Raw genomic sequence first — 21,780 nt, 5'->3', positions numbered from 1 at the left:
AAATCAACCAAAGAAAATGAGCTAACTCAAGAACAAACAAAAAACTCTACACAGAGTTGTAACCTAAAAAGAGAGAAGAGTCAGAGACCCAGTGAAACCCACTAGGAACGTGGCTAGTGCTATTGATATTACATGAAAGGCATTTGCATATGGTGGTGGTGGCAATATAAAACTCTACGACAGACATGAAGACAGTAACTGCTGGTTTTTGCGATATGAATCCCTCTGAGTGCTCCACTTCAGGTGCTCATGTGCCTCCCGAGCCCTTGATTAGAGAGTTTCCATTAGCAGTTTGGCCTGTGCATATTCCCTCTACCGCCTCATGCCAGACACCAAGGCTGTATAGGCATGCTTGGGCAAAGCACCTTCAGTTCCTTCTCCGCCTTCTTCATATCCCGTAGAGAACAGTCGGAAGCAGAGGGGAAGGAGGGCGGGCAGTGGAGCACCACAGGAGGACACCTCTTGAAGAACCCCAGGTACTGCACAAGGTGAGTAACTTCCTTTTCTTCTTTTTTGAGTAGTCCCCGCGCCATGGGTTCTGCACTTCAGGTGACTTTGGAATTTAGACTAGAACCGAAGATAGTACTTAAGTACCAAATGCTGCATCGGACTGGCAGGAAGTAAAGTGTAAATACTTTGAAAGTGTATGAGGCCCAAGTCGCAGCTGTACATATACCAGATACTGAGACGTTCTTAACTAATGATGTGTTGCTTGTGATGTGATCAAATGTGCTATTACCTGCTGTGGAGGAAGAGCATCATAACAAATGACAGTACCTCCAGATAGCCATCTTGATGGTCTCTAAGCAGAGATCATGGACCCCTTGGATCTATCCATGAAGGAGATGAACAGCCTGGGTGACTTTTCAAAATGCTTCGTCCTATCAATGCGGAAAGCCAAAGCCCTTTTAACATCCAATATATGAAAACAGGACTCCTGCAGAGAACTATGTGGCTTCGGAAGAAACACTGGTAGATGAATGGAATGGTTAAGATGGAACTCCGATAGAACTTTAGGTAAGAATTTAGGGTTTTGACGTAAAGACCTTTTGTCCTTGAAGAAAACTGTAAAGGGGGGATCTGCCATCAAGGCTCTAATCTCCCCAAACCTACAGGCCAATGTGATGGCTACTAAAAAGGACATCTTCATAGATAAACTGAGCAGAGAACAGGTTGCCATTGGTTCGAATGGAGATCTCATCAGGTATCTGAGTAGCAGGTTGAGGTCTAAGGTTGGAGTAGGGTCTCTAATCTGGGGGTAGAGATTCCTGAAACCTTTAATAAGCATAGATGATACTGGGTGAGCAAATATGGAGACAGTCCCCACAGTCTTTGCTCTGTCCACGTTTTCTAGTTTACCACCTCCTCCATGTCATCCTTCTCTCATTGTTTTCTTCCCAGCGTCTTCCATGCTGCCTTTTATATGCTTGGAACAGCGTCTAGGAGCACGGACATCAAATAACTTTCCTTCTATCGTTGCCCTTTACTTTGGAAATGAAAAATTCAGGGTCAGGATCAGTAGTAATTGCCAATCCATGTTTTCAGGTTAGCAGACTTGGAGGTGCATACGTTTTGGAGCCCAGAACAATAGTGCCTAATCATCCTTGGGAGTAGGATAGCTTTAAAGATATAAGGTTCATTTGTGCTACTTTTATGCTGGAGAGGAGTTTCTTACTCAAGCAGTTATACTGAGTTCACTGGGCTCATTCAGGTCACCAACTGCTCATCCTCATGAGTATGGATAGCAGAGTTGGGCCCATAAAACCACACATTTTTTGCAGAAGTCTGTACATGTCTCATGATCAAATCAAGCACAAAGTTTGTGAAAACCTGCGGCAAGCTGTGTAAGTCTAATGAATGCTGTGTGTATCTTTGCAAAGTCAGGAATTTTCTACAGGGAATACTGTTCCTTTGTCACCTAATTGTTACCAAAGATTCAGAGATAATTTATTTTTTTGTGGCGAGAGCATAAATTTCTAGGGATCTGATTGTGTATTGCTCCTTGGTCCCCAGACAAATTACACATGAAGCAAACTTTCTATTCAAGTTGCTCAGCTGAAAAAAAACATGTTTTACATAAACTGATAGCACCATTCCCAGCTGAAAACAGGTTACTATTCCAGGTAATGGTTGGTATTCTGACATTAAATATGCATTGTTAATCTCTGTGATCTGCACCTATTTACAAGAGGGAAAGCAATTATCTGTCCAGAAAGCAGCTTTCAGAGCTGAAATGAAGCTGTGAAATGCTGTGTCAAAAAAGCAGAAATGTAAACAGGACACTTGCTTGATTTCCCCCATCAGTGCCAAAGAGAATGCTCTATTTCCAGTGCATGCATCAGATAGCTTTACTCTCCTCTGCCTTACCTGAAATGAAGTGGTGGGGTGTATATTAACCCGGGCCTGGTTCCAGTGTTGTCCCTTATTCCCACTTGAAGACCATACTGGATTTTCTATCGTGGTCTGTCCCTTTAACCGTAGGTAAACATTCAAGCTTCCTATGAAAAAACCCAGTAACAACGTTAGTCAGTTTGGTTCTTTTGCACAGATAGTTTCTTTGTTAATAGTGTTCAGCTGTGTGCAGATTCCAGTGCAGACACTCTTTGCTACAGGTAACAGTCTGCCTTGATGCTTCAACCCCTCCCTTAGGCATTTGCCCCTTTCCCATTGTGACACACTGTACCTCAAAGTAGCACCCTGGAAGCCCCATATTCACCACTGTCATATGATTATAGGCTTTATACAACGCATGGCTTGTGAGGTATCATTTTAAAAGTCTTGATCTGTTGAACCTTAATATCCTGTTGGATGGTCTGTGTCGTCATTGTACGTGAAGTTATGAAGTTTTGCTATATGTCCTACTGAAGTATGTTGTGAGGTTGGGAGACACCACAGCCAGCTTTTCAGTCAGGACAAAGGAGCCGCTATTACTGGCCAGATGGACATTAATGGCCCATCAAGAAGAATCCACTCTCTGAGAGATTGCTTGGAGAGGGCAGGTACCTACACAGATGGGGACAGTCTGACTAATGGGGACTGGCATCAGTGCAAGGATCTGTCCAGCAGATGGACGAAAGTATAAAAGAGGGACTGTGAAATCATCACTTGGCCTTTCCTCCTCCGGCTCCATCTCAACTCCTGGAAGATCCTCTGGAAGACGACTTTGAACTAGGGAGACTGGTCCTAGTCTGTGTATTGAAGAACTGTGGGCTGCCTGTAACGTCTGTTAGGGTGAGAGACTGCTTGATTCCAGTCTTGCTTAGTCTAAGTTAGAATTTAGGCTGCATTTCTCTTTTTATTTCTTAGATAACCAACTTTGATCTCTATGTCTGCTACTTACAATCACTTCAAATCTCTCTTTCTGTAGTTAATAAATCTGTTTTATATTTTAGCTAAAACAGTGTGTGTTTGGTTGCAGTGCTTGGGGAAGCTCAGCTCAGATGACAAAGGCTGGTGCATGTCCACTTTCCTTTGAAGTGGCAAACTTATTAATGAACTTGCACTGTCCAAGGGAGACTTGAACAGTGCAAGATGGTACATTTCTGCAGTGCAAGGCTGAGATGATTGGCTGCTGCCTCTCTCTGTATAATTCATGAGTGGCTCAAGGAGCATTCCTGGAATTTCACTGGGTGTGGGGCTCCATATGCTGATGGCTGAACGATCACAGCGTCTGGAGGAGTTTTGCTGCTCCTCACTGGCATAGCATTGTGTGAGAGAGCCCAGGCTGGAAAGTTAAGGGAGCACAGAGGTCCCACAGATCCAGGTTGTACCCCAGGGTGCCATCACACCCCTACTTCTCCCTTATGTATTCTTTATTCATTCGGTCTTTGAATAGGAATGTGACATGTTTTTTTCCTGCTGTTGGAAGTGACAAAATCATAAGTGTTGTTAGGATATAGATATTCAGGCCTGTCTGCAAAGGCCTGTACTCTAAGAATTTAGGTGTATTCTTATCACTTGGCTAGTGATAGAGGTATAAAAGAAAGAATCAAAATCACTGTCTGCCGGTGTAAGGGCCTTCTCTTACTGTGACAGTTTGTGGCCCTGTGCTTAGGCTCAGGCCTTTGGCTAAGCAGCAGAGGCAGCCATAAGCTGGGAAGCGACCGGTCACATCCTCACATTCCAAACTAGTCACATTGAAAGAAGGTGCTATTGGGCTGTTAGGCACTATCAGGACAGGATTGTATTCCTATCACCTCCAGAGAAAGGGAAGTGCCTAGAAAATGTAAAAGGAAACTTAGTTTGATAGCATCCTGTCTGGCAAGAACTCACTTATCAATAGCTGGGATGTGAAATCCTCACTTCTGTATTGTTTTGTCATTATAGTTCCCACTTTGCTGTTGTTTGTCTGTATAATCTCTGTCTGGCTCTGTGATTGTTTCTGTCTGCTGTATAATTAATTTTGCTGGGTGTAAACTAATTGAGGTGGTGGGATATAATTGGTTACATAATCATGTTACAATATGTTAGGATTGGTTAGTCAAATTTCAGGAAAATGATTGGTTAAGGTATAGCTAAGCAGAACTCAAGTTTTACTATATAATCTGTAGTCAATGAGGAAGTGACTGGGGTGTGGGTGTGGGTGGGCATGGGCATGGGCATGTGGGATGGGAACAGGGAATGGGGATAAGAAAATTGGAATCATGTTTTGCTAAAGGGGGAAATGGGAACAGGGAATGGGAGTAAGGAAGTTGGAATCATGTTTGGCTAAGGGTAGGAATGGGAACAGGGACACAGGTGTAAGGCTCTGTGGTGTCAGAGCTGGGAAGGAGGATACTAAGGAAGGAAACTGGAATCATGCTTGCTGGAAGTTCACCCCAATAAACATCAAATTGTTTGCACCTTTGGACTTCGGGTATTGTTGCTCTCTGTTCATGCGAGAAGGACCAGGGAAGTAAGTGGGTGAAGGAATAAGCCCCCTAACAAGTGTCACATAGAATTTGGCAAGATTAAAGAAGTCATGAAGTTCATAGACCCGGTGCATGTTTCTCATGTGCTTCCCATCAGACACAGCTATCTCCTGCTGCCTGGAGGCTGGATGTGTCCTTTCTATATCAGCCTTTTTTTAAAAAATCATTTTTGCCTTGATTTGAAAAAGTTCACAGCGTCAAAGCTCTCAAAAGCCACTGTTCTCTTGGGATGCAAAGAAGAGCAAAGCCTTGAGTAAAACATGTCCCCTGGAACATTAATTATATAATTTATCCAGCACCCTGGGAACACAAAGTACAAGTTAAGTTTACAAATATACCTCTGCTGTAAGAGACACCTGCACAATGACACAGCTCAAAGTCACACAAAGTTCTGGTTCCTAGTGCAACTCATGGCCTTGAAAAACACAAGATTAGATTTTAAAAAAACAACAAAAAAATGGAATGAAATTGACAGACGTAAAAAGAAGCAGTAAATGTGCCTGCAGCTGATGTTTACACAGGCGCACCAAGAATTAGGCTCCCACCTTACCTTCAGACTGGGTGCAAATCTGAATGGGCCTCGGTGCCTTAACGGCTGGTGGGTTTTTTTTTTTTTTTTTACACTGTAGCATTTGATTTTTCAATCGAAAGGAAGAGAGAGAAGCAGTGGGGAGGAGACATGGATTTTAGAGGGACACCCTGTCTCTTTTCAAACATGCAGAGGGCAGGGCAACTCAGCTAGAAGGACCCACCAACACCCAGAACTAGGGTGTGGCAGGTACTAGGCATGCACTGTTGCTGTTTCTGAAGCTATGTGGGAAGCTTGGGCCAGCAGTCGTTCAGGTTTCACACATGTTCACCATCTGTCAGATGAGCCAACCAGGGCTCAGCACTGGGGAAGGGTCGCCTGGCTCTTGTGAAATAAGAACCAGCTCCAAACTGAATGGGAAGCTCTTGTAAGATTCATGCCAGTTCAGCTCAAATAATTCTCCCCCTTTCTTGCTTGCTTCCTCACTGGTCCTTGGTGCAAGATTTGAAATGAAGAAGCCTCCAAGGCTAGGCAGAAAGAACAGCCATTGTTAGAGATTTCAGGTTGGCTAGGAGTATGGTAACTTAAAGAGAGTGGGGACGGGAAGTGGGTAGGCTTCATAGTCCAGGGGCATGGGTGGGAAGAAAAGAATCAGAGGGCTAGAAGGGGGGACGGAATACTGGATGAGTGCAGTATTTGGAAAGAAGGGTGGAGGGGGAGCCAGGAGGAGGAAGATCCACCAAAGGTAATGCTGACATATAAGTCAGCAAGGAAGAGTTCAGAGTTATGGGCTCCCAGTGAAGAGAAGGTCTTGAGCAGACAAGAATGGCTTAGAGTGTTAAAAGCAGTAGTGAAGAATGAATAGGGAGTGGAGACCCTTAGAGCAGGCAAAGAAAGGAAAGTGCAGTGAGTTTTGTGCTGGCAGGTTCCAGGCACATGCCCGATTGGAGGGAATAAGAGGACAGTAGGTGCATGTTCCAGGATGTTAGAGATGAAGGGAAGCAGGAAGTTAAAGTGAAACCGGGAGAGAAAGGAGGTTCTAAGTGCGGTTTTCTTAAGGGCAGGGAAATGGAGCACAATTGGAGCAGCCAGTTAGAAGAGTGAGACAAGTTGCCAGGAACTGCAGGCATGGGAGCAGTTAAAGGAGATGTGGATTGCTTAGCACAGGGTTGAGCAGAACTGAAGGAAGAGAGTGTGGTACCCTAAAGGCTTAGGCGCTTTCCAAACTACTAGAGATACATTAGAGAAAAGCCAGCCCACCTATGAGTAGTCACAGCATGAATTTAAATTTATGCTAGATTAAAGAAAACTATTACATATAATCTTACTTTTCATGAAGATCCAAAATAATGCCAATAGCAAGCAATGCACCGATGTTCTGTGTCAATGTATTATCCACTAGTGCTGGGAGATACAGATTGTGGCATACAGCTGGGTGGGTACTGCAGGATGATTACCACACTCAATTATTTAGGCCATACAGGATGCCAAAATGCAAGATCATTCTTACCTCTGCCAAACTCCTGTTATGTAGTTCAAACTAATGACATGTGGATTACATCTTTTGAGCCCTCTTGCTTAAAAGAACAGGCATTACTTCACCAGCTATGTGCAGGCCTTCTCAATCAATCTGGCAGCTTCTTGAGTTTATTTACACACACCTACTTTTGTCAGCCCCAAATACATTTGCAAGTTTGATAGATTCAACCTGCAGTAAACGCCTACTCTTGAAATTAATAACTTGCTGCCAGTCATGGCTGTGAATACTTGCAAAAGACCACAAGTACTGCATGCAAGACTTGTTTTGAAAAACTGACCCCTGGTGAACTTTTCTTTTAAACGGAGAACAATTCTGACAGACAGGAAAATGAGCAGCCAAGTGACCCTTGAGCAGATAATACAAATTGCAATGGAGACATGATACATTTTTGCATAAAAATAAATCAGAGGAGTTTATGCTTTGGATGGTTTTATAGCTTGGGAACTCTTGGGCTAACTTGTTGAAGGTGAAGAGAAACTTTAATGACTGTATTAGCTTTTCTGTGGCATCCATTGAACACTATTTTACTGAAATAGTGATCGTCAGGCAGTATTCTTGTACAGTGTTGTTTTTATTTTGGTTTGGCAGTCTTTCACTAAATACAGACTGTCCCTGGTGACTCTTTGTTTTATTCCTTGTTCCCCCAACAACGCGGTACCACACTGAGAGGCTGCTGTAGATCAAATAGATTGGAAATAAGGTGATGTAGGACACAGACCGACTGCACCACTTGTGAAAACCTGTGGTACGTTAGCCCTGGCACTGCTTCTTAAAGAGCGCGTGCCACTTCATTGCTCCAGTTACAAACGTATGAAAATATTATTGTGACCCAAACCTGCCACATGCCAATCACTCTACACTCCCATTGAACAGGAGCTGCAGTTACAGGAGCTCAGCACCTCACAGGAAAGAGCCCACATGAGCAGCCATTTGCAGAGACAAGAGACACAAACGGTCTTCTGTCTGTACTTTTAGGGATTATCAATGTTAACCCCTCGAAAAGGTGAATATTCAGAGTGCATCGTCTTTGGGCTGGCAGTTAGGAGGATGTGAGCATTCTCAGGGTTAATTCTGTCTGATCTGACAGGAACTTCTCATATGGTTCACAGTTAAAAGCAACACATATTTGGGAGTACGATTAGAAACATAGACCCTAGTTCCAAACCTAATTGTGACAGGACAGGGAATTCCATGCCTGCTTTTCTCTTGGGAGCTAGGCTTTAGCCTAACCTTACAATGGATTTGGTAATCTCATACCCAGCCCTCATTTCTCCACATAAGCTCCCCTTTTCCCTCTTGGCCATTGTACCAATGGGAGCGTGATTGGCTGGCTGCGCTGCAGAGGTACCCAAGACCGTGCTATTATTTCTCTCTCCTCCTGAAGAGCACTAAACTCACTCATTTTTCAAAATGGCCAAACCAAACCCGCCCGGCTTACAACCACCAATCAACTGTGGTGCTGGGAATCCTCTGCCATTTGGTTGGGCAGCTGTGCGGATGGCAGAATTTGCTCCTGTTGCAATTAGCACACACGGCACTCCCGTTAACAGTCTCAGCAGAGAAGCCAAGGATTGAGCAGACATGGAAACTTCCCCTGATACATTAGGCTGGACCCATGATGTGATTATGCTTTGGACAAGAGTCCAAAGGGATGTCAAGTTGACACCGTACTCAACCCTACCATTACCTTGGAAAATGCTGGCTACTTATATGGCCTCACTGTATCCTTTACTGCCAAATACCATCAGTAGCTTCCCATGGGATTTTAGGTTTTTTTGAATGATACTCACTAAACCCGACTAACCCTTGCCGTTACAAAGAAAGCTCCGACTGAAGACCTGCCTTGGAGCTGCCTCCAAATGGTTCATCTTACAGTGGCAACTAACAAAACTCATTCAACTCCTCTGCTTTATTTAAGGGCTAAATCCTACCTGGAGGGAGGCAGGGGAGTCCAAAAGGAGCCACTACCATGCATCAGAGGGAGGGGTTTGCCCCGAAAAATGTAATTTCGGCAACATAAACTTGAAATCAGCTTGATGCTAGAAATCCATTCAGACACATTCTGATGCTCTGTTCACTTATATGGGGTTTCTGGGATCCAGAGAGACGCGCCGGCTGTTGCTTATGCCTTCTTAACACATAAATATATATCACTGAGATACACCAGGGTCCTTTAGATATGGCATGTACGTCATTAAAAAAACCAAACCTACTTTTGGCTGTTTCTTTTGATTTTTCACCAAGGGCCAGGACCAGCCTGTAGAAATCCATTCTGGGATGTTACAATAGCCATGAGAAGAGAGTTATAGCTGATAATCAAGTGACCCCGACCCTCGCCTCCTCACGGCAGGGGACTCAAAATACTGGTGTAGTACCAGCAAAGTGCTTACAGCCCTTTCTCTCTGCAATACTTGAAAATTTCCTTTCTCAAAGCCACATTCACATGCACTTAGAAGGGGTTCCTGCTGCTGCCCCATGCTTTGAATGGAGTGGTTCTCTATTGCCCTCAAGTGTGGGCTGTGCTGAACAAGCCCAAAGTGATGAAGGTGCTAATTGGCACGTCTTATTATATTCTGTATTACCATAGCACCTGGCAGCCCTGGTCACGGAGCGGAACCCCATGGTGCTAGGTGCTGTACAAAGGGGTAACATTTAGATGCTGCTGACCTTTCCTTTTTCAGTAAGATGTGTGTGTTATTGTTTTCCATTAATAAAACCACAGTTTCTCCTGTAATTTGCCCTACACCAAAACTGACAATATTGTTGGGTTCCTCTCACCTATGTGCTGTCCGTACATGTGATAGTAGAAACTAAAACAATATGCGGTGTTGGTGACTCCATAAGGGTTTTTAGGGGCTACACTGAAAAAGGGACTAAGAAGTCTGGCCTTTTCTCCTTCCAGCCTCGGGCGTGACGTTTCAATGTACATGTAGAAACCTAGAAGAAGGCCAGAATGGAAATTGTTAAGTTCAGTCTTTAAACAAACACACACACACACACACACACACACAGTCTCTTTCTCTCAGTGTAAGGCTACTCAGCACCAGAGCTGTTAAGCACCTTGAACAATTTTTTTACATTCATCTGACACCGCTGAGCCTTGTTTGCCGCACTTGACCTGCATAAATCCCATGGGCTTCCACAGACAAATGCTTCAATGAGATTTTTTTTTCTATTCATGGTAAAAATCTGTGCTTGTCGTTCAGTACTCACAAGCAACGGTAAAGCAATAAACCAATGTGCAGACACAACAAAGGGGGAAATTCTTTGTTTAGGTTCCAGATCTCAGTCTCAAGGTGGCAAAGTGTTTATATGAATAGTGAAAGAAGAAGTATTTTTAAAATAATGAACAATTTCTTCATGGCATCGTTTCAAGGAGCCTTTTCGATAGCCCTACCAATCATAGAATCATAGACTATCAGGGTTGGAAGGGACCTCAGGAGGTCATCTAGTCCAACCCCCTGCTCAAAGTAGGACCAATCCCCAACTAAATCACCCCAGCCAGGGCTTTGTCAAGCCTGATCTTAAAAAGCTCAAAGAAAGGAGATTCCATCCCCTCCCTAGGTAAGCATTCCAGTGCTTCACCACCCTCCTACTGAAAAAGCTTTTCCTAATATCCAACCAAGACCTCCCCCACTGCAGCTTGAGACCATTACTCCTTGTTCTGTCATCTTCTACAACTGAGAACAGTCTAGATATTGGAACCCTGTCAGGTAGCTGAAAGCAGCTATCAAATCCTCCCTCATTCTTCTCTTCTGCAGACTAAACAATCCCAGTTCCCTCAGCCTCTCCTCATAAGTCATGCGTTCCAATCCCCTAATCATTTTTGTTGCCCTCCGCTGGACTCTCTCCAATTTTTCCACATCATTCTTGTAGCGTGGGGCCCAAAACTGGACACAGTACTCCAGACGAGGCCTCACCAATGTCGAATAGAGGGGAACGATCGCGTCCCTCAATCTGCTGGCAATGCCCTTACTTATACAGCCCAAAATGCCGTTAGCCTTCTTGGCAACAAGGGCACACTGTTGACTCATATCCAGCGTCCCGTCCACTGTAACCACTAGGTCCTTTTCTGCAGAACTGCTGCCTAGCCATTCAGTCCCTAGTCTGTAGCAGTGAATGGGATTCTTCTGTCCTAAGTGCAGGACTCTGCACTTGTCTTTGTTGAATGTCATCAGATTTCCTTTGGCCCAATCCTCTAATTTGTCTAGGTCCCTCTGTATCCTATCCCTACCCTCCAGCGTATGTACCTCTCCTCCCAGTTTAGTGTCATCTGCAAACTTGCTGAGGGTGCAATCCACGCCATCCTCCACATCATTAATGAAGATATTCAACAAAACCAGCCCCAGGACCGACCCTTGGGGGACTCCGCTAGATACCGGCTGCCAACTAGACATGGAGTCATTGACTACTACCCGTTGAGCCCGATAATCTAGCCAGCTTTCTATCCACCTTACAGTCCATCCATCCAGCCCACACTTCTTTAACTTGCTGGCAAGAATACCGTGGGATACACGGTTCAAAAGCCCATTCTCAGTGAAAGAACACATTATTCAATGATCCTGATTCTAGTTTATGTCAGCATTATAGATACTAGTTTTTTAATGTGACTTGCTCAATAACTGTAACCAAGCACAGGCAACACAAGCATTACTGTGTTTGGTAGTGCAGGTGGGATGTGGAGTATAAAGTAGCGTGAGCGATCACAATCCTGTACTGTAAGTCTGAAAGTCAACGTTCGAACGCATACAGAAAGCAGAATCCAGTGCTTTAGTTAACAGGGATGGCAGATTTCAAATCACGCCCTTTAGCAGGATACAAAATGAAGACAGGGCAATGAAACTTTTAGCTCTCACAATCTGCTCGTAAGAATTTAAATGACTAAAAGCTACAGAACTTTGTAGGAAGTTTGAAATATACATCACTACAGGACCTATTGTCTGAAACTGATCATCTTTAAAATGTCCATTAGAAATGGTAACAAACAGGACTGGTCAGGAGCCACAAAGCTTGGTTTTAGACACAGATCTGACCTCTGTATGTAAATGTTCAGATGCAAGATTTTGCTTTGGGATCATCTCTATTAAATGTTATGGAGTCCCTACAGAATTATCATAGCTCAGTATTTTCAACCTAAATATTGCTGGTTGTCATTAAGAAAAGACAAGGCCTTGGGACTCAACATGTTGGGTAGATCCTCAGTGGAGCTATGTTGATTTGCATTTGCTGAGGGTCTGTTGTTGCAGAAATCTAAGCTACGTTTTACCTTCTTTGGAGCCACTTCGGTCTGCGTTGGGTCCAGTGTTTGGGGTATATTTTGTGTCCCTGGTGGCAGTGCTTTGTTTCGTCCAGTCAAAATTATCCGTATCATCTTGAGTGAATAGACATATGTTGCCATCTTCAAATCCACAGTGAAACTCTCCTACAGCCAACACAGTAAAGGAACACGACTTCAGTCATTGCAACCATTGTATGCGTAACTGTCAAAAGTCTTGAAGTGCAACAACCTTTTTAAAGGACAATGGCCATTATTAATATTGGACATTGTGAATTTTTTTGAAATCCGGGTAGAATGTCAAGGATGTGTCTTCCTTTACAATAGTTATTTTTTTATTGTAATTGCTAAAATATACACCCGACTATCACTCCAGGTGTACGTGTAAACTGAAAACATGTACAGATCTTATCAAATAGATCCCCTTCCACCATTCAGCATTATCCTTCAGCCCTTCTTAGGCCACCCACCCTTTGGAAAAGCCTAGGAGAACAGACAAGCTTTGCAGAATGCCCTTAAGGCCGAGAGAGTTGGACTCCAGTTTAAGGAGTAAGCAAGGCTTACAATCAAAGGTTTCCAGCTGAGTAATTTCCAGCGGTCTCCTCCTGTTTATACCGTGGGACTGTCAACTCATGCAACTCAGTTTATTGCAGCTGAGTGTATCATTATTACATGAGCACAAAGTTGCACTCTTGGGTAGCCAGGAACCCAAACCATCCGAGGTTTTGGGGCCTGGATTCTCATCTCCTTCCCAGCAGTGTAAGGCCCCCAAGGCACCTGCTGAACTTTATGTACACGAGCAGTCCCCGTGTGTGCACTGCTCCAGCAAGGTCTGGCAGGAGAGAACAGTTGTCTGTATACTGTCTGTTTGTTACTACCTCCTTCATAAGTGTGCATTTTGTACTCACTATTGTGCAATAGTGCTCCACTGGCCTCCAGGAAACTAGAGCTGGGCACATAATAGATTTTTTGGTTCCCTGGCATGTCCAAAATTTAAAAAAAAAAATTGGGTCAAACCAAAAATGATTTTTTTAAAAAAAATTAGGTGACTTGTTAAGCCAAAAAAAAAAAAAAAGTTGAGTTGAGCCAATGCTTCAAGTTTCATTTCAACGCAACTCCAAAAATTCCATGCCAATTTCAGGGATTTTCACCAAAGCCAATGAAGACTTCATTCACAAAATGGGTGGGGTGGGGTAGGAAGGAGACCTACCTGATAATCTTTAGCTCAGTGATAACCTTTAGCCTCCTGGCATATGGGAGAGCCGCATTCTATGCCCCCTACACCTCATATGAAAAAGGGATTTGAACATGGATCTTCCCAATTGCAACAGCATGCACTAACCATTGAGCTAGGGGTCTCTATCAATTTCTCATGTTGAATCTGTTCCATTTCTTATAAATAATTAAATAACCATTGAAGCAGGGACTTGAACTTGGATCTAACCACATTCTAGGAGAATGCTCTAACTACCAGTTACAGAGTCATTCTCACATGCGCTCACTTGTACAAAGACTATTTTGCCAAGCTCTACACAGGACTACTTAGGGGTGTTAAGTCAAGCAGGTGTCTAAGTGTTTGCAGGTTTAGGAGGTTAAATATGTAATATATCCACTCAGGTCAGTGATGTTGTACTATGTTAGTGAGATCAGCACACAGGCCCTTGGAGTTGGAGCTAGGGTTGGGTAAGGATCCCAAAGAATGGCGGCTAACCTGAAGCTGATCTGAAATCATCTAATACCCAAATCTGAAAAATTAAGCTTGGCATTTCACCCCAAGCCCTATGGCAATTTTGAGAGATTTTTCTGGTTCTTCCTCATCCCATTTCTGGTTAGGCTAGGAGGACTGAAAGAAAAGTGTCTACTTCGTAGTGCTGAGCATGAAACATTCCTCTACAAAACCAGGTTATCCCAGACACATATGTCTACTCCCTCAGAACAATGATCAGATTTACCTCTTTTCTCAGATAAATCCACTGACTTGAGTAGAATCATCACCATTTGACTGTAAGAATCAAGTTAACTAAAGCACCATCCCTCAGTTGGCCTGAAAGGATTGTTCACCATCAGTATGACTGACAGTCAACTGTACATTTGTTTAATTATGAAACCCTCCCCCCGCACACATCATTTTGGAGTCTAATTTAAGGGAAAACTTATAATATACAAAATCATTAAATACATGAGCACTGTCACAAGCACAACGGAGAAGAAATCTGAAAAACAGTTACACACTCTGTGGAATCCAATAACCTGAATAATGATGTATGTGAACTGATGCAGATTAGCATCTGCTGCTTTATTTCTTAGCTCACAAAAGAGTACACAGTGACACCGACAAAGCTCATGAAAGAAGTGCGGTGCAGATGAAGATCTATGAACAAAATAGAAGCGGAGCGTGTCACCTTTAGAAATGTATTTTGCACCAATCCAATATTAAAATAGCCTGTTCCATATAATATCCTGATGTGTACATTGGGCTCCCCTCCACTTAGACAAACCCTTACTATAGCTCTCAAGGTGCTGAACTGCCTTAGGAATATGACAGATGGATGGAAACTGCAGCCTCTGATCCTTGTCTACATTGTGATCAAAGGAGAGGGTGTTGCTAGCAGGTGCCTTGGAGGACTGGGGTGGGACTGGTAACACTTCCACTAGGATCCCCCCTACAAAACCTGCAGGACAAGCTAATGCTACAGAACAAGTTAATTCAGATCAAATTGGCATTAATTTGCATTGGCTCCTCCCACACCCCCCCCTTGAGGTGATTCAAGGGGCAGTTGTGGTTAAAGGGGTGTCCTGACAACAGGACTCATGCTGATGAGAGAGCTAAAAGTGGCCCCTTTCATCTGCCCAAACATCCAAGCAGATCTCAAACAAGCCACGGGTTTTGTGGCCCAAACCCACTGTCACTTGTGGGGTCTGCTGTGTGGACCATCTCCCCTCTCTACTGACCCAAAGTGTCCCATTAATAGCGAGCTCCGCAGATGGAAACTCAGAGTTGTCAGTACCCTACACGCACTATTCCTGCACAGAGTGATACAATTCAGCGATGAAATATTGCTTACATGACAGCTAACCAGAGTGGAAAATGAGTAAAATCTGATCCAGCTCCTACAACAAGCTGAGTTAAACCCAAAGTCAGCCTCACCATCCGTCTTGCCATTTCTAACCGTGCTGCAGTAGTTTAAAGGCTACATTTGCACTTTGAAGCATGCTGCAGAAGGTTCATTTAGAAATTCCACATCAGCAGATTAAAAGCTTTTTTCCTTTGAGTGAGCAAAAACAAATTTCAGGCCCGATGAAAAAGTAGGCACAAGTTTGCCATTTATTTAACACAGGGTCAGCTGCAAATGGGACTCAGGCATTTGGAATAAATTGGAAAGGGCTGGTGCCAAGTATCTTTGACTCTATATACATATAAACAAATAGACAAAAGTATAAACATGGAAATAACTTGAGATGTTAGATCTGCACATTTCCTGTCTGTGAATTCAAGAGTTTTTGAACAGATCGTCACCGTCCTTTATTCATCCATTAAAGAGGTATATCATGAGTGCTGGCAGTCTGTGCATCCCCACACAGTCCTGTCTGGCTGAGATGCCCCAGCTCATGACAGGCTGGATAGGTCTTTAAGTCCATTTAAATTTTGTCCTATCTTCTAAGAGCATCAATAAAGGAGCCATTCAGCACTGTAACCTGGAGTTAATTTTGGTTGCAAAGTGCACCTGTCACAAAGAACAGGTTCTTTTACTCAGGTGGCTATTTGGTGCTAATTAAGAAGATGAGATTGGTGAAACACACACAGAAATTTTATGAGCTTGAGTTAACACAGACTATAATTGAAATAATATAAAAACCAAATACATAAGTATAAGAATCAGAGAATTGCAGTAAAGTAGTTTCCCGCATTGTTCATACTTACAGTCTTACACTATGCATACCTACAACCTTTCGGAGACCGTTAGAAACAAAGATGGAAGAAACAGCCAGTGGCGCACACCACAAGAGGAGATGATGGTTTTGGATGTCACCTCCACTGTCATTCTGGATCTCCCCACTAGGGCTTGGTTTGACAAACTTTTATACACCTTTCTCCATTCCACCCACATACATCTGGGGCCATATCTGATCAAGTCTCAGCCCTTATTCATCGCGAGTATTCCAGGAGACCAGTGTTAGGGTTCCACCTGTCTACACGTGTTATTTCAATTGACCATAGTCATATTTCCAACAGTTAAGCCAGCCACTCGCATCCGTCCCTTTCCCAATAGTTTTGGTATATGTGTTAGCTCTAATTGCTAAAAGCCCCTGAGATGCTACCATCTGTTTGTGGTTTACCTGTTTACCACAAAATGCATTGCTAAACTGCAACAAGATACACATTACTAAATTTTACAACCTCCAGCCCCCTGATGCCCCAGGACCTCGCTGGGCTGGGCCCCACAGGTGGAAACGCTGGGATCAAGCTCACCTCAGGCTCCTGCATCTCTGCTTACCATACCCCATGCTGCCTTTGGTGTAGGGAAGGTGCAGCTGCCATATATCATTCAGTAACCTTCGTTCACACAATAATACCACGCTAACAAATGTATGCCTAACACACCTCAGTAGGCCTCAGCATATTCCAAGCCTCACTTAACATACATATTCATACTTTACGCCCTCCTATTTACATCTCAGCCATATTGGCTTCACTCACAATTATTAGAAGCACTTTTGCAATATGTATATATTAATCTAGCCTTATAATTCAGGATCAGGTCATGGGCCTCTGGTCAACAGCACCAATAGGGTGGTAGATTTTATTTTACAAGCACATGGCAATTTAGAAACTGGATTGAGGCCATTAATTAGTTTCACGGCTAATCAGGGCCAAATGTGAAAATGCATCCTCAAGACAAAATGCTCTGCATTCTATCATTAATCCCTCATGTCATCCATTCCCTCATAAGACCCACATTTAAATATGAATATTTATATTCCAATCTCTTTCCTTATTCAAACATAACTTCTGTTTACATTAATGGGAGTTACATGCACATATCATGACAACAGTCTTTAATAAACTCACAAAAGAAAGGGAATACAGATTTAAGGCTAAATCTCAGTCTTTAACCCATTGGAAATGCTCATTTAGCTATTTCAGAAGTCTCATAATAAGGAAACATTTTATGTCATTTGCATGCTGCAGAATTTATGCATGAAGCGAATGATTCTGGTCTCACACAAATCAGTTTTATCCAGGGTGACTCCACTGACTACTCTTGATTTACACAGAATCAGGCCCATCAAGTTAAAGTAAGGGGCAGAATTTCCTGGGTTTTAAATCAATTCTTAGTTGTCTATGAACACAGGGTTTTGGTGGTTTATTTACACAGAGAGACAGATAGACAGCATCTTTAAATTGACACTTGTGAGATAAATAAGACGAGATCTAGAAAACAAAGATAATGTGCGTAATGGAATACAGAATCTTTTATCTCTAGTTTACTAGTTTGAATCCATCTAAAGGATGAAGGCCTGGCCCTACTGAAAATTTTGTCATTGACTTCAGAAGGGCGAGGCATTTTGCCCCAGATATTACTGACCTAAAGTTGTTACCACTGATGGCTGTTCTGTAGCCATGTCTACACTACACTTGGCGCCGATGCAATCAATGCAGCAGCATCGATTTAGTGCGTCAAGCTAAGTCGATGGGAGAGCACTCTCTTGTCAACGTCTGTAATCCACCTCACCTAGAGGCAGAAGCTATGTCACCAGAGAGTGTCTCCTGTTGACACAGAGTAGTGTGGACACCGTTGTAAATCGAACTAAGGCACGTCGACTTAAGTTACATTACTTATGTAACTTAACTAGCGTAACTTAGGTCGAATTACAGCATTAGTGTAACCCAGGCCTCAGTAAAATGATTGGATGGGCTCACTCCAGTTCTTGACTGACATGTTTCCCCATCTTCACTAGCACAGCTGGAAGCTGATCCTGACAGACCAAGGGCATGGGTATGGGTAGGGCAATGAAATACCCCCTCTCACTGCTCAAAGTGATCCTTCTTACTAATGCAGCTCTGACGTTTCCCACATTGAAACTGTACTGTAGACAGAGGACTTAATGTCTAGGACTGTTAATCTGGGTCCTTTAACTGAACAATAAATTTGCCATGAAAGAAGAAAAGAAGGAAAGAAATTTTAAACTTTAAAATTGGAGACAGATGTAATTTAATGCACTTGGGAATGCTATTAAATATTTTCTTAATAAATTAAATATATATGTAGTCAACGGAGGGCTGATTAAATGCTAATTCAATAGAAGTCTTTCCATTCTGCCCTAATTATTAACACACTAGACGGGATCATCAGTAAACAAATTTAAAGTGTTGAGTCATCTACAATAGAACCTCAGTGTTATGAACACCAGAGTTATTAACTGACTGGTCAACCACACACCTCATTTGGAACCGGAAGTATGCAATTAGGCAGCAGCAGAGACAAAAAAAAAAAAGCAAAAGCAAATGCAGTACAAGTGTGCAGTAGAGTACAAGCAAATACCGTGTTAAATGTATACTACTGAAAAAAGAAAGGGAAAGTTTTAAAAAAGACTTGACAAGGTAAGGAAACTGTTTCTGTGCTTGTTTCATTTAAATTAAGATGGTTAAAAGCATTTTTCTTTTGCATAGTAAAGTTTCAATGTTTTAAATATTAAGTCAATGTTCAGTTGAAAACTTTTCAATGAAGAACCATAACATTTTGTTCAGAGTTAACAAACATTTCAGAATTACAAACAATCTCCATTCCTGAGGTGTTTGCAACTCTGAGGTTCTCCTGTATTCTGTATTCTAGGCTGTTCTCGGTGGTGGCAGATGACAGAAGAAGGAGCAATGGTCATGTTGCAGTGGGGGAGGTCTAGGTTGGATATTAGGAAACATTATTTCACTAGGAGGGTGGTGAAGCACTGGAATGGGTCACCTAGGGAGGTGGTGGAATCTCCATCCTTAGAGGTTTTCAAGGCCTGGCTTGACAAAGCCCTGACTGGGATGATTTACTTGGGGTTGTTCCTGCTTTGAGCAGGGGGTTGCACTAGATGACCTCCTGAGGTCTCTTCCAACCCTAATCTTCTATGATTCTATGATTCTTGAACTGTTCACAGTAGCTGAGAACCAGTTTTGCTCCCATTGTAGTTGACTGATAGCAGTAATACTGATGTGCCTGAAATACTTCCTTCTGTTTCCAGCTGTATTTCTGCACACCTTACTAAACACGATGTCTGGGCAATAAAAGGTATGTTTCTCATTGCCCGTAGCAGTTTCCCTCTTATTCAGTCTGCCACAGGAGCCCCTAAAGCTCAACACACAGCCAAAATGCTTATTGAGATTTATTTTTGTCAAGTATCACTAGTGGGATATTTCATCAAATATTACCACCATAAGGAAATGTCTATGGATTTCAGCTTAGTAACATCCTTTTATAACGTTAGCTTGCTTCGCCTTTGGAGAAACAGCAAGAAAGCTCTGCTTTCAGCTATTTGAGCATCTCATCCAATAAATGATCACAGTTTTTCAAAGTCACTGGTACAAATAACGAGATATTCACTAAAGAGACTCAGTGTCAGCTAAATTTCCCAGAGCTGAAGAAGAGCTCTGGGTAGCTCAAAAGCTTGTCTCTCTCATCAACAAAACCTGGTCCAATAAAAGATATCACCTCACCCACCTTGTCTCTCTAATATCATGGGACCGAAATGGCTACAACACCACTGTATACATAGATATTGGATTCAACAAGGGCAAGTCATGATGAGATAACTGGCTCTGAGGATATGGGAAAAGCAGTGGTTGTGATATACCTTGACTTTAGCAAAGCTTTTGATATGGTCTCCCACAGTATTCTTGCCAGTAAGTTAAAGAAGTCTGGATTTGATGAATGGACTACAACATGGATAGAAAGCTGGGTATATCATCGGGCTCAATGGGTAGTGATCAATGGCTCGAAGTCTAGTTGGCAGTGGAGTGGAGTGCCCCAGGGGTCGGCCCTGGGGCCGGTTTTGTTCAACATCTTCATTAATGATCTGGATGATGGGATTAATTGCACCCTCAGTAAGTTCGCAGATGACACTAAACTGGGGGGAGAATTAGATAAACTGGAGGGTAGGGATAGGGTCCAGAGTGACCTAGACAAATTGGAGGATTGGGCCAAAAGAAATCTGATGAGGTTCAACAAGGACAAGTGTAGAGTCCTGCACTTAGGCTGAAAGAATCCCATGCACTACTACAGGCTGGGGACTGACTGACATAGTGGAAGTTCTGCAGAAAATGACCTGGGGATTACAGTGGATGAGAAGCTGGATACGAGTCAACAGTGTGCCCTTGTTGCTAAGAAGGCTAATGGCATATTGGGCTGCATTAGTAGGAGCACTGCCCACAGATCGAGGGAATGATTATTCCCCTCTATTCGGCACTGGTGAGGCCACACCTGGAGCACTGCATCCAGTTTTGGTCCCCCCAGTACAGAAAGGATGTGGACAAATTGGCGAGAGTCCAGCAGTGGGCAACTGAAATGATTGGGGGGCTGGGGCACATGACTTACGAGAAGAGGCTGAGGGAACTGGGGTTATTTAGTCTGCAGAAGAGAAGAATGGGGTGGGGGGATTTGATAGCAGCCTTCAACTACCTGAAGTGGGGGTTCCTAAAAGGATGGAGCTCAGCTGTTCTCAGTGGTGGCAGATGACAGCACAAGGAGTAATGGGCTCAAGTTGCAGTGGTGGGGGTGTAGGTTGCATATTAGAAAAAAACTATTTCATTAGGACAATGGTGAAGCACTGGACTGGGTTACCTAGGGAGGTGGTGGAATCTCCATCTTTAGAGGTTTTTAAGTTCCAGCTTGACAAAGCCCTGGCTGGGATGATTTAGTTGGGGTTGGTCCTGCTTTGAGCAAAGGGTTGGACTAGATGACCTCCTGGTGTCTTTTCCAACCCTAATCTTCTATGATTCTGTGATTTCACTGTGCCTTCCACCCTATCTCCTCCAGCTCATTGAAAACAACTTGTCTTTGGTTATTTAAACACATAGAATCAGAGAATATCAGGGTTGGAAGGGACCTCAGGAGGTCATCTAGTCCAACCCCCTGCTCAAAGCAGGGCCAATCCCCAATTTTTGCCCCAGATCCCTAAATGGCCCCCTCAAGGATTGAACTCACAACCCTGGGTTTAGCAGGCCAATGCTCAAACCACTGAGCTATCCCTCCCCCCAACGGGTTGTCTACAATGTCTTAATTAATACTTGGGGGGGCGGAATAGCAGTGCATATCTCTCTATCAATGTTATAGAGGGTGAACAATTTATGAATTTACCCTGTATAAGCTTTATACAGGGTAAACCGGATTTATTTAGGGTTTGGACCCCATTGGGAGTTGGGCATCTGAGTGTCAAAGACAGGAACACTTCTGTAAGCTGCTTTCAGTTAAGCCTACAGCTGTTAGGGGACATGGTTCAGACCTGGGTCTGGGTTTGCAGCAGGCTAGCGGGTCTGGCTCAAGCC

General features: G+C 43.3%; 1 protein-coding gene across 6 annotated transcripts in view; it reads right to left on the bottom strand.

Annotated features, from left to right (window-relative positions):
* The window catches only part of MDGA2 (MAM domain containing glycosylphosphatidylinositol anchor 2), a 663,883-nt gene that overhangs the window by 10,345 nt on the left and 631,758 nt on the right, over positions 1-21,780 (bottom strand). For 4 of the 6 annotated variants that reach the window (XM_073350233.2, XM_073350235.2, XM_073350234.2 and 1 more), the window contains 3 exons: positions 12,246-12,401; positions 9,758-9,916; positions 2,368-2,498 (listed from right to left, as the gene is read on the bottom strand). In XM_073350233.2, coding sequence (XP_073206334.1) covers positions 2,368-2,498; positions 9,758-9,916; positions 12,246-12,401 — 446 coding nt within the window. The remainder of the gene's footprint in view (positions 1-2,367; positions 2,499-9,757; positions 9,917-12,245; positions 12,402-21,780) is intronic. The other 2 variants (XM_073350236.2, XM_073350237.2) reach the window with 2 other exon arrangements.

This window comes from Lepidochelys kempii, chromosome 6, assembly GCF_965140285.1.
Source record: "Lepidochelys kempii isolate rLepKem1 chromosome 6, rLepKem1.hap1, whole genome shotgun sequence".
In the NCBI taxonomy this organism is placed as follows: domain Eukaryota; kingdom Metazoa; phylum Chordata; order Testudines; family Cheloniidae; genus Lepidochelys; species Lepidochelys kempii.
Note: the sequence above shows the minus strand (reverse complement) of the source record. Positions and strands in the feature narration are given on the sequence as shown.